This window comes from Saccopteryx leptura, chromosome 3 (genome assembly GCF_036850995.1).
Source record: "Saccopteryx leptura isolate mSacLep1 chromosome 3, mSacLep1_pri_phased_curated, whole genome shotgun sequence".
Taxonomy (NCBI): Eukaryota; Metazoa; Chordata; class Mammalia; order Chiroptera; family Emballonuridae; genus Saccopteryx; species Saccopteryx leptura.
The window spans coordinates 291264415-291278444 of NC_089505.1; the positions used below are offsets into that span (position 1 = coordinate 291264415).

The 14030-nt window shown below is 42.9% G+C and overlaps 1 protein-coding gene across 6 annotated transcripts in view; it reads left to right on the plus strand.

Annotated features, from left to right (window-relative positions):
- The window catches only part of NBN (nibrin), a 44091-nt gene that overhangs the window by 9001 nt on the left and 21060 nt on the right, over positions 1 to 14030 (plus strand). For all 6 annotated transcript variants that reach the window (XM_066378765.1, XM_066378767.1, XM_066378766.1 and 3 more), the window contains 3 exons: positions 3936 to 4053; positions 5813 to 6006; positions 7736 to 7833. In XM_066378765.1, coding sequence (XP_066234862.1) covers positions 3936 to 4053; positions 5813 to 6006; positions 7736 to 7833 — 410 coding nt within the window. The remainder of the gene's footprint in view (positions 1 to 3935; positions 4054 to 5812; positions 6007 to 7735; positions 7834 to 14030) is intronic.

Consider the following 14030-nt stretch of genomic DNA (forward strand, 5'->3'; position numbering starts at 1 on the left):
AGACGGGAAGACGGTTGAAGCATCCTGTACCCGACCTGATGTGTGAGATCTCGTTTTCCTGAACTGTCATCAAAATACCAGAGAAGATGAAGTCAGTGTTAGAAGACTCCAATTAAAAGGACTATTTCATTTTGATAATCTAAACTGATAAAGGAAGTTCATTAAAATGTGTATATAGCTGAATGTAAGGAAATGATCCCTTAGAAAGGAGAGGGAGTTACCATTTATCTGAATTTTTACAAAGTTGCAGATCATGGAGTACTCTGTAAGTTACTTTATTTCAGATTGCAAGGTTAGTTTTGGAAGAGAGGCCTTGCATTCATCCAGAACTTGCTGGATGTGCCAGCAGTGCAAGGTTCTGACCTGCCTGTGCTATGGCCGTTTCTCAGGATGTTTGCAGTGAGAAAGCTTGAGAGTTGAGGTAATAGTTCCCTCCCAGGACAGAGGCCATGCCTGCTTATAGACTGTTAGAAAACTGGTGGATTCCCGCACTCGGTATAACACACCCACTGTGTGTCCCTTCAGTGACATCCCCGGGATTTGTTTGGGGAATAGACCTGCTGTAAACATGCTGAGTCTCGCTGCTTGCTTTGTCTCTGACCCAGGAGTCTTGTGTCTTCTTCCAGCATCCATGAAACAGGAACAGGTTAACTTAGTAGCTTGTTAGACCCAACAAGCCATTATCCTAAAACAGTCTCAGTAAATAAAGGTTTAGAAGCTTATAGAGTTGATTTTACATCAGGCGTCCCCAAACTGCGGGCTGCATGTGGCCCCCTGAGGCCATTTGTCCGGCCCCCTGCCGCACTCCCCGAAGGGGCACCTCTTTTATTGGTGGTCAGTGAGAGGAGCACTGTATGTGGCGGCCCTCCAACGGTCTGAGGGACAGTGAACTGGCCCCCTGTGTAAAAAGTTTGGGGACCTCTGTTACATAATCAATTAAAATTCAAGGCAAAGAACTATGGCCCTTACTAGGAGTTTTTTCCTGGATTTAGACCTCATATTTATAAATTTGGATGGCAGCCTGACCAGGTGGTGGCACAGTGGATAAAGCATCGGCCTGGGATACCGAGGACCCAGATTTGAAACCTTGATGTGCTGGCTTGAGCCCAAGGTCACTGGCTTGGCTGGAGCCCCACCTTCCCCATCAAGGCACACATGAGAAAGCAATCAATGAACAACTAAGGTGCCACAATTACAGGTGGATGTTTCTCATCTCTCTCCCTTCCTGTTTGTCCCTGTCTCTCTCTCTCTCACTGTAAAAAAAAAAAGTTTGGCCTGACCAGGCGGTGGCGCAGTGGATAGAGCGTCGGACTGGGATGCAGAGGACTCAGGTTTGAGACCCTGAGATCGTCCACTTGAGCACAGGCTCATCTGGCTTGAGCAAAAAGCTCACCAGCTTGGACCCAAGGTCTCTGGCTCGAGCAAGGGGTTACTCGGTCTGCTGAATGCCCGCGGTCAAGGCACATATGAGAAAGCAATTAATGAACAATTAAGTTGTTGCAATAAAAAACTGATGATTGATGCTTCTCATCTCTCTTCATTCCTGTCTGTCTGTCCCTGTCTATCCCTCTCTGTGACTCTCTGTGACTCTCTCTCTGTCCCTGTAAAAAAAAAAAAAAAAAAAAAAGAAGTTTGGCTGTCAATATAATTCAAGCCTTTTACCTATCACCTAAAAAAGCAACATAACAAGTAGTTCTGGAGATTGTGAGCATATACCTGCAGGAGTGGTGCAGAAATAGCTGTAATTTGTTTGTAAGTTGTGTGAGAAACCACCAAACTGCCTTCCAGAGTGGCTCCACCAATTTGCATTCTTACCAGCAGTGAATAAAAGTTCCTGCTGCTCCATATCCTCATCAGCACTTGGTGTGGTCAGTTTTCTGGATTTTGACCGTTCTATAGGTATGGAGTGGGATCTCATCGTGGGTTTAGTTTGCGTTTTCCTGGTGATATATGATGGATGTGAGGCACGTCTTTCATGTGCTTATTTGCCATCTCAATGTTTCTTTGTAAGGTGTCAAAGTCTTTGGCTCATTGTTTGTTTATTTATTTTTAGCGAGAGAAAGAGGGACACATAGGGACAGGCAGACAGGAAGGAAATGAGATGAGAAGCAGCATCAGTTCTTACTTGCAACACCTTAGTTGTTTATTGATTGCTTTCTCATATGTACCTTGACTGAGGGGCTTCAGCCAAGCCAATGACTCCTTGCTCAAGCCAGCGACCATGGGGTCATATCTATGTTCCATGCACAAGTCAGCGACCTTGGGGTTTAGAACCTGGGTCCTCCGCATCCCAAGTCGACGCTATCCACTGTGCCACTGCCTGGTCAGGCTTTACAATTTTTAATGTAAAATTTTTATTGTACTTGGGGATGTAAAAGTACAACATAGGGAATGTATAGTCAACAATATGGTAATAACTATGTATGGTGTTGGTAACTGTGTCTGAGGGATCACTTTGTATAAAGTATGCGATTGTTTACTGTTGAAATTTAGGAGTTATTTGTATATTTTGGATAACAGTCCTTTATTATTTGTCTTTTACAAATATTTCAGTCCATGGCTTATCTTCTCATTCTCTTGATACTGTCTTTCACAGAACAGAAGTTTTTAATTTAAATGAATTCCAGCTTATTATTTTATCTTTTATACCACGTCTTTGGTGTTGTGTCTAAAAAGTCATCTCCATATCCAAGGTTCTCCAGGTTTTCTCTTGTGTTATCATCCAAGAGTTTCATAGTTTGGCGTTTCACATTTACGTCTGTGATCCATTTTGAGTGAATTTTTGTACCTGGTGTGAAGACTGAGTCTAGATTGATTTTTCTGCACGTGAATGTCAGTTCCAGCACCATTTGTTGGAAAGACTGTAAGCTCCATTGTACCGCCTTTGCTCCTTTGTTGAAGATCCGTGATATAAATGTGGGTTTGCTTCTGGTCTGTTCTCTCCTACTGGTCTGTTTGTCTATTTTTTCATCAGTTCCACACTGAATTGATTACTGTAGCTTTATAGTAAGTCTTGAATCCAGGTAGTGTTGGTCCTCTGCCTTTCTTTTTTTTTTTCAGTATTGTTGGCAATTCTGGGTCTTTTACCTCTCCATATAAACTTTATAATTGGCCACAAAATAACTTGCTTGTAATTTTGTTGGGATTATTTTTTGAGTTTATAGGTCAAGTTGAGAAGAACTGACAGCTTGACAATATTGAGCCTTCCATTATCCATGGACATTGGTAATTTTTGCTAGAAGGTAGAGAGATAAACTGAAAGGCTGTCACCTGTGAATAACTTAGAAATATCTGAGTATGTAGAAAGTTGAAACTGGACTGCTGAGAAACTGAAGAGTTATCTGTTGATTTTTTCTCTATTTTCTTTCTTTACCTCATTTCCATGGATGATTAAGATGTTTTTATAGCATTATGTTAAAGAGGTAAAAGATACTTTTAAATCTCACTTTGGAAATTGTGTTTAGCCTGACAACATAAGTCTTAATTTCCTGAATTGTCTTCAAAGAGATTTATAGCAACATTTACAGTAGAAATTCACAGAATTGGACTATGGACATTATTAATACATCTTGGTTGCTAGGCAAACACAAGATACTGATAAAATTTAATCTTTATGGGTGATATCTCTCTCAGCCTTTTGTAACTCATGTAACTTGAGCCATATATATTTAATTGTATGTTTTTATGATTGGCTACCCTTAGATTATATATTTCCAGGAAATTTCCGTGGTACCTGTCACCATATTTCTACAGAACGCATTTAGATACTTTCTGTCATTTTGTAACAGATAAAAACTTTTTAAAAATGATTTATTTAATGGTATTATGGAAAGCCTTTACAGTGTCTAGAGAACTACTCCATTTGCAAATTTATAATGACATAAATACAAAATAATTTATAATTAGAATATAGTTTGTTTGTTTGTTTTTTACAGTTTTTACCCACCTATTGGTGAGTCAGCCATTGGGAATAAAAATGTTGATCTGTCAGGACGGCAGGAGAGAAAACAGATCTTCAAAGGGAAAACATTTGTATTTCTGAATGCCAAGCAGGTAATGTTATAAGCTAAATTTTTCTAAAGAAAACATTACACTCTAGGACAAATTAGTAATGTTTTTAATAGTTTTAGTGCATTTTCTTTTGAGATTTTGTATAGAAGCGTGACATGGAATAAAACAATGTCAGGCACCAGCACTAGTCCTTTCTTCATGTATATGATTATAATTCTTAACATCTGTCAGTTGGCCTGTTAAGTTTGTATAAATATGTAAGTTCCCCAGTCTACAGACTGGTTTAAATTCTGACTTGTTGGGTTAGTAAACAGGTATTGAAATGGGGGTTTCAGGCGGCCCTGTCAAGGGGAGCCCTGCCAGGCGGCCCCACAGACCGTGTGATGTATGGGGGGATAGGAGAGGGGCCTGCCTGGCGGCCCCACGGACAGTATGATATCTAGATCCACAGAGGGCCCCACAGGACGTGTGATGTCCAGGTCCACAGAGGGCCCCACAGACCGTGTGATGTCCAGGTCCGCAGGGGGCCCCACAGACCATGTGATATCTAGATCCGCAGAGGGCCCCACAGGCCATGTGAGGTCCAGGTCCACAGAGGGCCCCGCGGACAGTATGATATCTAGATCCACAGAGGGCCCCGCAGGCAGTGTGATGTCCAGGTCCGCAGAGGGCCCCACAGACAGTGTGATGTCCAGGGGGATAGGAGAGGGGCCTGCCTGGCGGCCCCACGGACAGTATGATATCTAGATCCACAGAGGGCCCCACAGACCGTGTGATGTCCAGGTCCGCAGAGGGCCCCACAGACCGTGTGATGTCCAGATCCACAGAGGGCCCCACAGGACGTGTGATGTCCAGGTCCGCAGAGGGCCCCACAGGACGTGTGATGTCCAGGTCCGCAGAGGGCCCCACAGGACGTGTGATGTCCAGGGCTGCAGAGGGCCCCACAGGACGTGTGATGTCCAGGGCTGCAGAGGGACCCGCAGGCAGTGTGATGTCCAGGTCCGCAGAGGGCCCCACAGACAGTGTGATGTACAGGGGGATAGGAGAGGGGCCTGCCTGGCGGCCCCACGGACAGTATGATATCTAGATCCACAGAGGGCCCCACAGACCGTGTGATGTCCAGGTCCGCAGAGGGCCCCACAGACAGTGTGATGTCCAGGTCCGCAGAGGGCCCCACAGACCATGTGATGTCCAGGGCTGCAGAGGGCCCCACAGACCGTGTGATGTCCAGGGCTGCAGAGGGCCCCACAGACCGTGTGATGTCCAGGTCCGCAGAGGGCCCCACAGACAGTGTGATGTCCAGGTCCACAGAGGGCCCCACAGACCGTGTGATGTCCAGGTCCGCAGAGGGCCCCACAGACAGTGTGATGTCCAGGGGGATAGGAGAGGGGCCTGCCTGGCGGCCCCACGGACAGTATGATGTCTAGATCCACAGAGGGCCCCACAGACCATGTGATGTCCAGGTCCGCAGAGGGCCCCACAGACCGTGTGATGTCCAGATCCACAGAGGGCCCCACAGGACGTGTGATGTCCAGGGCTGCAAGGGACCCGCAGGCAGTGTGATGTCCAGGTCCACAGAGGGCCCCACAGACCGTGTGATGTCCAGGGCTGCAGAGGGGCTTGTGCAGAGGGGCCTGCGAGCCAGGACTTCTCTCAGAGTGCAGCTCAGTGCATCCTCCCAGGAGCAGGACCGTCTACTCAGCTCTTTCATTTTATCCCCATCACACTCGTGCCATTTCTAGAACATACTCCAGAAATTAATGGTGGCTGTTTTTATTATTTCTCTTCTTTTTGTTTTTAGCATAAAAAATTAAGTCCAGCAGTTGTTTTTGGAGGAGGAGATGCTAGGTTGATAACGGAAGAAAATGAAGAAGATGATAGCTTCTTTTCGGCTCCTGCAACTTGTGTTGTTGATGTAGGAATCACAGATTCGCAGACCTTAATTTCTGAATCTCAGAAAAAATTGATTCATTCAATTATGGATACACTACAAAGGTACTTTTTATTCTTTATTTGTAAAAAATATGTAGGTAGGAGGTTTTATATATAACTTTTGTTGCACTCTACATGACAATGAAAGTGTATATAAAATATTTATTACAAAGCTTATATCGTATATGGTACTTGTATTTTTTTAAATAATCTTTTTCTATTCATGGATAAGATTATTCACCTACAGTTTTGACTTGTATTTTAATGTTTTGAAATTTGTTTTATTCTACCTGGATTCTGTTTATACCAAACCTCTACTGATCAGCCATCTGTGTTGCACCCATACTGCATTAGCACCTTGGTGTCCAGCAGGACGGGCGCTGCATTCTCTTCTTCAGAAGCTCCCTGGCTGCTCTTGGCTCTTTTATTTTTTCGTATACATTAAAGAATCATTTTCAAAAACCTTGCTGGGAATTTGATTAGGAATTTCATTGAATCCACAAATCCATTTGGGGAGAATTAACTTTTTATAATTTGCCTGTAGAGATCTTAAATACCGTTTTTTAGATATTCCTAGATACTACATGTTTTCTGGTAGATACTGTATCTGTGATAATGTAAATATATGGTATTTCTCTAAGTATGATTTCTAGCTGTTTCCTGTTGGGTAGAAATCAAGTGAAGTTTAGATACTCTTCTATGTTGCTGCCTTGCTGGACTTCCTTGTATTTCTAATAATTTACCTATGGTCTTTTTTTGTATAAACCATATCAGTAGATAATGACATTTCTTTCTATCCTATTTTTAATCCTCATGTCTGTGATACCTCCCCCTCTCCATCTCTGTTATGTGCTCACTGGGCCCTTCCAGGCAGTGTTGAATGGGAGTGGTGACAGTAGTGACATGTGTCTCACTGTTGAATTTAACAGGCTCTTCCACTATTTCCCTATCTAAGATGATGTCATGTCTGTATAAGAGTTATTAAATATGTATTTTAAATGTTATTTTATACAGCCAGTCTTTATAACTAATATTTGTAGTATATAGTTTTAAAAACATTAGTAGTGCAATAAAAATTCTAAGTAGGTATATGTGGTCACTTGTTTACAATACTTTGTAAAAAATTTTTTAGTATATTACTATTATAATCACACATACAGCTGAACTGTTAACTCAATCAATTCATTCCAAAAACAAATGTTAAAGCATCTGAGAAATATCTTGCAGTGAGTATTAAAAAGTTTTGTAGTTCTTAAAATTTGAGGTGTAGTTTCTACATAACATTATATACTAAATTATTTTTGTTACATAAAGTTAGTCATTCACATTATAGAATAACAAAATTCAGGTTCAATAAGATTCATTCACTGACATTCAGCTCATGCACAGTTCTTTGTGCTTCTGTCCCCCTTCCATTCTCCCTGCTGCTGCTTTCCCAGGTGTTCTCTGAGAAGTTTAGTTATAGTCATGGGTCTGCTTATTACAATCTTTTTATTGCTTCAACTGGGTATTGCTCTTTCTTATTCTGAAAGTTACAGAATTTTAGAACTGAAGGATTTGTATCCTTTACCCCAGACCTTTACAGATGAAATAGCTGAGTCAGTAAAACGTGTGGACTTGCCCAGTCTAGCATGGTTCAGTGAATAAGCCCACAGGCATGTATTTGAGATTCCCTTCTTACCATAAAATTGCTGTGGCTTTTGCGGAGAAATGGGGTTTATTCAGCTTGACATCATCTTAATGAATTGGGTAGTTGGAATCTTATCATACTTAAGCCCTTTTATTCTAACAGGCAGGGTCTGAGGCCTATTCCTGAAGCAGAGATTGGATTGGCGGTTATTTTCATAACTACAGAGAATTACTGCAATCCTCAGGTTCAACCCAGTTCAGGTAACCAAAGCATCATTATATTGATTCTCTAACAACTTTATTATGTAAACTGATGGTAGGCTCTATACACATTATTCTACACTTGTCAGTGATGACCATTTTTAATGTCCTTTAAAACTCACCTTTTCGCCTGACCTGTGGTGGCGCAGTGGATAAAGCGTCGACCTGGAAATGCTGAAGTCACCGGTTCGAAGCCCTGGGCTTGCCTGGTCAGGGCACATATGGGAGTTGATGCTTCCTGCTCCTCCCCCCTTCTCTCTCTTCTCTCTCTCTCTCCTTTCTAAAATGAATTAAAAAAAAAAAAAAATTAAAAAAAAAAAAAAAAAACTCACCTTTTCCATTCAGTCATTTACTTATTTGATAAGTGTTTGTGTCCGCTCATGCTGGGTACTATCCTAAGTGCTGAAGATACTGTGGTGAGTAAAGTGCACACTTAACCTGTTACTGGGAACTTCGTATTCGAAGGTCAGGATTCAGACAGTTTACAAGTACATAGACAGACACTTCTGTCTGTCAGGCCAAGTACAAAGGGACAGCTGCAGTGCGGTGAGGTGATCATGACTGAGAGTGGGCTGTTTAGATGCTGGTTAGGAGGATCTCACTGAGGATGTCACATGGAGCCTCAGGTACTCTGCGTGATGAGAAAAGGCAGCATGGGGGATTTGGGGAACAGGATACAAGGGAGGAGGACCCCATCACGGTGGCGTCTGTGGAGACAGGACTCCTGGGCTGAGGATGGGGTTGGGAATACAAGTGGAAAGCCCTCATGGTGGCCAGATGGGGGCGCTGGTGCCTTGGACTTGCGGGGGCAACAGTGGAGAAGCAGAAGAGTCAAAGTATGTTTTGGAACTTACCTGGGGAGGAGTTGGAAACAGCTTGTAGCTTTTGGCCTGAGTCACTGGTGGCTCTGGAGCCATTTCTGAGGTGAAGGGTGCATGCTGTGGTCAGCTCAGTGTGGACTATCACAGCCTGTGGACCTGGAGACAGCAGCTTGCTCCATTGTGATTTAAAACACATTTCCTGCCTGACCAGGCGGTGGCGCATAGGATAGGACGTCAGACTGGGATGTGGAGGACCCAGGTTCGAGACCCCAAGGTCGCCAGCTTGAGGGTGAGCTCATCTGGTTTGAGCAAGGCTCACTAGCTTGAGCCCAAAGTCGCTGGCTCGAGCAAGGGGTCACTCCGTCTGCTGAAGCCCCTCCCTTCTCTCCCCCCCTCGTCAAGGCACATATGAGAAATCAATCAGTGAACAACTAAGGAATTGCAACAAAGAATTGATGTTTCTCATCTCTCTCCCTTCCTGTCTGTCCCTATCTGTCCCTCTCTTTCTCTCTGTCTCTCCTACACACAAAAAATAAAAAAATAAATCTAAAACACATTCCCCTACTTTTCTTGAAAGTGAGCGTGGTGACCTGTCATTCCAGCTCCTCGGGAGGCTGAGGCAGGGGGAGCACTAGAGCCTAGCATTCTAGACTGTAGTGTACTGTGTTGATCAGGTGTCCATAGTAAATTCGGCATCACTATGGTGGCCTCCCGGGAGTGGAGGACCACCAGGTTGCCTAAGGAGGGGTGAACCGCCCCACGTAGGAAAGGAAGCTGATGGTGCTATCCTGATAACTCACGTATTCTTCGTTTGCTTTTGGGCCTAGATATTTTTCTGTGTGTTCTCCCTAGGAACTCTCTCATCTCTTTGTCTGGCTCTAAGAGCATACATTCTCTATTCCTGTACACATTCATTTTTCTGTGGTTGCTTGTCAGCAGTTAATTGGATTTTGGATAAAGGAGGCAGCATTACTTCATCGTGCACCCAGGGGCTTTGTTTACTGGTGCCCCATTGAATGGCCACCGTGGACTTGGCCAGTGTTCCTCCTGAGTGGCTATACCTTGCATCCTGGTGTAAGCTGAAAGCAGATTAGGAATGTGCTAAAGTAGATTTTGGAAGGAGTGAGCCATTAGAGCCATGTGACCAGGAATTGATTAGGTGTGTAGGTCATTACTGGTAATGATTAGTAATAATGACAACTATCTCTGGAGTTTGCAGAGACTGAAGGAAATGATTTACATTGTCATCAAAATTTAATCTGCAAAACAAACCTTTTAGATAGATGACCTCATCTGCACTTTATAGATCAGGGAACGGATGTACAGAGAGGTTAAGAAATTAGCCAGAGTCACGCAGCAAATCATTGGGTTCAGACTGACCCTTAGTGAATGCTGTCAGGATCTCATTGCTCTGCAGGCAGATGGCAGGGACTCTGCTGCTTCCAGCTTTGAGAAATGGTGGTCTGGGGGATGGGAGTAGATTGAAAAGGATAGATGGTAAATGAATTTGATAGGCTAGTATTTTACTATGAATAAGACTGCTCATTCACATGATAACACTGCCTCTCCTGGGAGCACACCAGGTGTGTTTCTGTCTGGATGTAGCTGACCTTCAACTGCAAACAGTTGTAAGTACTTGTGTGAAGTTTTCAATATGTCCAAGTAACTCATTTTTCTCCAATTTTAATATTTAGAGTATTTCTACAAAACTCATGACTAACATTCCCAGAATTCACCCAGGGAGTTAGAAGCCTTCTGGAGAGAGCTGCTTCAGTGTGAGAAGCACACTCCAAAGCAGTGATTTTCAACCTTTTTTGAGCTGCGGCACATTTTTTACATTTACAAAATCCTGGGGCACACCACCTACCAAAATGACACTCTAACACAATACATATTATACATATAGTTAATAATATAGTTTCTAAATGTATTTATACTCACTTAGTGTGAAACCTGGGCCTGTTTCAATGAACACAAAAGGGATATCCTGGCAGGAATGGTAGAAAGATACACACGAAGCTCTTCCTCAACAGTTCTCAGTCTCTCTCTGTTTTTAGTTTTTATCACAGTCAAGCTTGAGAAGCTCAGCTCACATAGATATGTGGTTGAAAATGGGAGCAATGTCAAAATAGCTTTGTTGGCCAGAATAGGGAACTCCTTGGCAACAGATAACCAAAAACTGTCCAAAGGAAGATCAGCAAACTTGAGCTTGGATGCATTGTATATCACCCTCTGCGGGACGTCTTTTAAAAAGAAAAAGGTCAAGTATCTATATTAACCAGATGAGGCTGAGGCTTCATCTAGTGGTGGCAACATTTACCTCCAGTCCTGACCAGGATTAGAAATCAGGACCATGGGGAAGAGTAGCAGCTTCAACTACTCGCCAAGGCCACACAATGACAAGTGCGCGGCAGCCCCGATTGGGGACCTTTCTGGGTATGGATGAGAGGCGGCCTACTATTGGTTCATCGCTAGTGGTCGGGATGAATCCTAGAAGGTGATTGGTCAGTGAACGTTCCCTGTGCCTCCACTCCTCCTGTTGCTGGTAGCTGGAGGGATTGTGAGGGGAATGTTTATGTTCTGATGGAGGCGGCTGGTGGCGGGCTGGATAAATAGCCTCTGCGGGCCGTAGTCTGGGGACCCATGTTTAATTTCCCACAGCACACCTGACCATGTCTACGGCACACTGGTTGAAAAACACTGCTCCAAAGAACCATATTCTTGGAGGAACTGCACAACCTTCAGAAACAGCATGCGCTGTAGCTGTTATTTTGTTGACAATGGATTTCTGTTCCGTTACAGAAACAAACAAACCCATTGAATAATTTCAGGCTTTTAACAACACAACAAAAATGTGTGAGAACAAATAGAATCGTTGAGTCAAAGTGAGTAGCTCCCCTGGCCCAGCACCTTGTGTGGACAACTGTCCTTTCTTTTTCTTTTAGAAAACTAGTCCTCAGCTAGATAAATGCTTCAGAAAGATTTTTAAATGCAGATTCACATTCTTGGTAGTTCAGAATATTCTGGGATGTGGCCAGGTCATCGTGATTGGTTTTTTTTCTTGGTTTTATGCTCATGTTTCTCATACAAATGCCACGAACCACTGGGTTAGACTGTCTAGGGAAGGACTGGCTAGAGAGGAGCCTCCTTTTATGTGAACAGAGGAGACGCTCCTATTACAAGCTCTAGTCACTCCTCATTCTGACAGGAGCTGAAGTTCTCCGTCTGCAGAGACCTGCTCCTACCTCTACCACAGCCATACCGCATGTGAACCCTGCGTCTCTGTCTGTCCTGAGGCTCTGTATTGCCCCAGTAAAGGTCCTGCGTTCACATTCATCTCTGCAGTTAACATTTCACTTCGGCATCGCAGTCTCCCTCCCTTTAGAACCTTTTCTACTCATCATCTAAATTTGATAAACCATTCAGTAACTCCCTAACCCTCTATCTTGTCTTATGAGCCCTCAAGAGTTTAGCTACAGCCTGTCTCCCCTCATCCTCACCTTTTCAGATACACCTCCCTACAGAACACATGTGTTGTGTGGCTCATAGTGCCCACCTGCTGTGACCTTGCTCATTGTGGTCCCCGTTCCTGGAATACTAGCACTGCTGTGTTCCAGACATGACCCCGTCCACACCTGCTCATCTCCTTCATGGAGTTTCTGAGTTGTTTTCTCTCCCATAACTCTCCCCCAAGTCAGAATTGATGATTCTGTTTCCCATGCATCAGCAACCTATTTTTGCATTCCAGTTAGAGCTTCTTCCTCCTTGTAACATGGTTCCCATGGCTTTCAGCTGCTGGAAGGCTGAGCTCTCATTGGTTCCCCTGGCAGCACTGCGCAGCCTGCTTGTTTGCAGGACGCACACAGGTTTACCTAACTAGACTAAGTTATTAGTACATGAGATTATCTTTGCCAGTGTGGTGCAGCAAAACGTTATCATCCGCAGTTGGAAATTTATGGATTTATGGCCAAAAGGACCCTAGAGGTCATCTCATCTGTTGTTTATTAAAAGGTAAAAGAGCTCAAGGCCAAGAAAAGCTAAGGTCCCAGAGACACTTTATGGACAAGGCAATCCTAAAATTTGGGTCTATAGATTAGTACCTTTTCTGTTGTATCATTTCATATAGAAACAAGGTCATAAGGAATGGTCAAAATCTATATTATAATTAGTAGCATTACTTCTTGTACATAGTTATAGGGAGGTCTATGTGGGTTCCAAGTCATAGACATCTGACTTAGGTTTTTAGAAGAAAGCCAGTTTAAGGGGGACAGAGAGAATGAATTTCTACTTCCCTGTCTTTCCTTCCTTTTTTTTCTCACTTTTCTTCTGTATTCATTTGTTTTCTTATTCAACGAGTATTTATTGTACATTTGTTATATACCTGTAATTATTCTAAACACTGGAATAAATAGCAGATCAGAGCACATCCCTGCCTTCTGACATTTTTAGTAAGGAGAACATTGTAAATAGTCTTATGGTTGACAAACATCAGTTATTCTGGGTCATTTGATTCCAGTTATAAATGTTTCTTTAGGGATTATATTAGCGTCTGTAAATATTATTTTTTGCAAACTTCTATGCACGCAAAAATGAATGTTAGGGATAAGTGTGCTCAAGGAAATGCCAGTGAGCTTCTAAGGTGGTTACATAAGGACAGTGGCAGAAATCTAAATATCTGAATTTGGAATCAGTAGTATACATTTATTAAACACATCCTATGTCATGAGGACCTAACAATGATAATTTAGCTTAGACACTTAGTAAATGCCATTTAAAAAAATTTCCAGTTAACCATGTAATTCCATTAACTTATTTATTATTTATATCCACTGTATAAAAAACCTTGCTCAGACACTGGAGACAGAGGAATGAGCAGGCTCTGTCTAAAAGGAGGGTAGCGGGTGAATAGCGTGCATGGTGAGCAGTGGTGGCCCTCAGACTGCACAACGCGTACTGGGCACATTTTTACAAGTACTCTCACACGTCAGTTCATTTTGCTTCAAAGCAGCTTTTTAAGAAAGTATTATCATTTCCCCATTTTCTAGGTGAGGATATTGCAGCCTAGAGGGGTTAAATAATGCAGGCCACACAGTGGAGATGAGTGTGTTGAAGTTAATGAAGTGATAATGTATGGAGTGGCGTGGGCACAGGGAGCAGAAAACATTTGCAGGAAGGCGAACTGAGTTAAGTTGTTCTCCCAGTAAATACGGTGATGAAGTAATTGTGATTTTCTGTTAGTGCCCAAAATTTGTTTGAAACTGTTTATGTATTTTTCAAATAGTGTATTCCTTCTAATAATAAAACTTGCATTGACTTTGATTTGTGTAGATGGTAGGGTAAGTATACTTTGTATGGGGAAGAAATTTAATTTTTTTG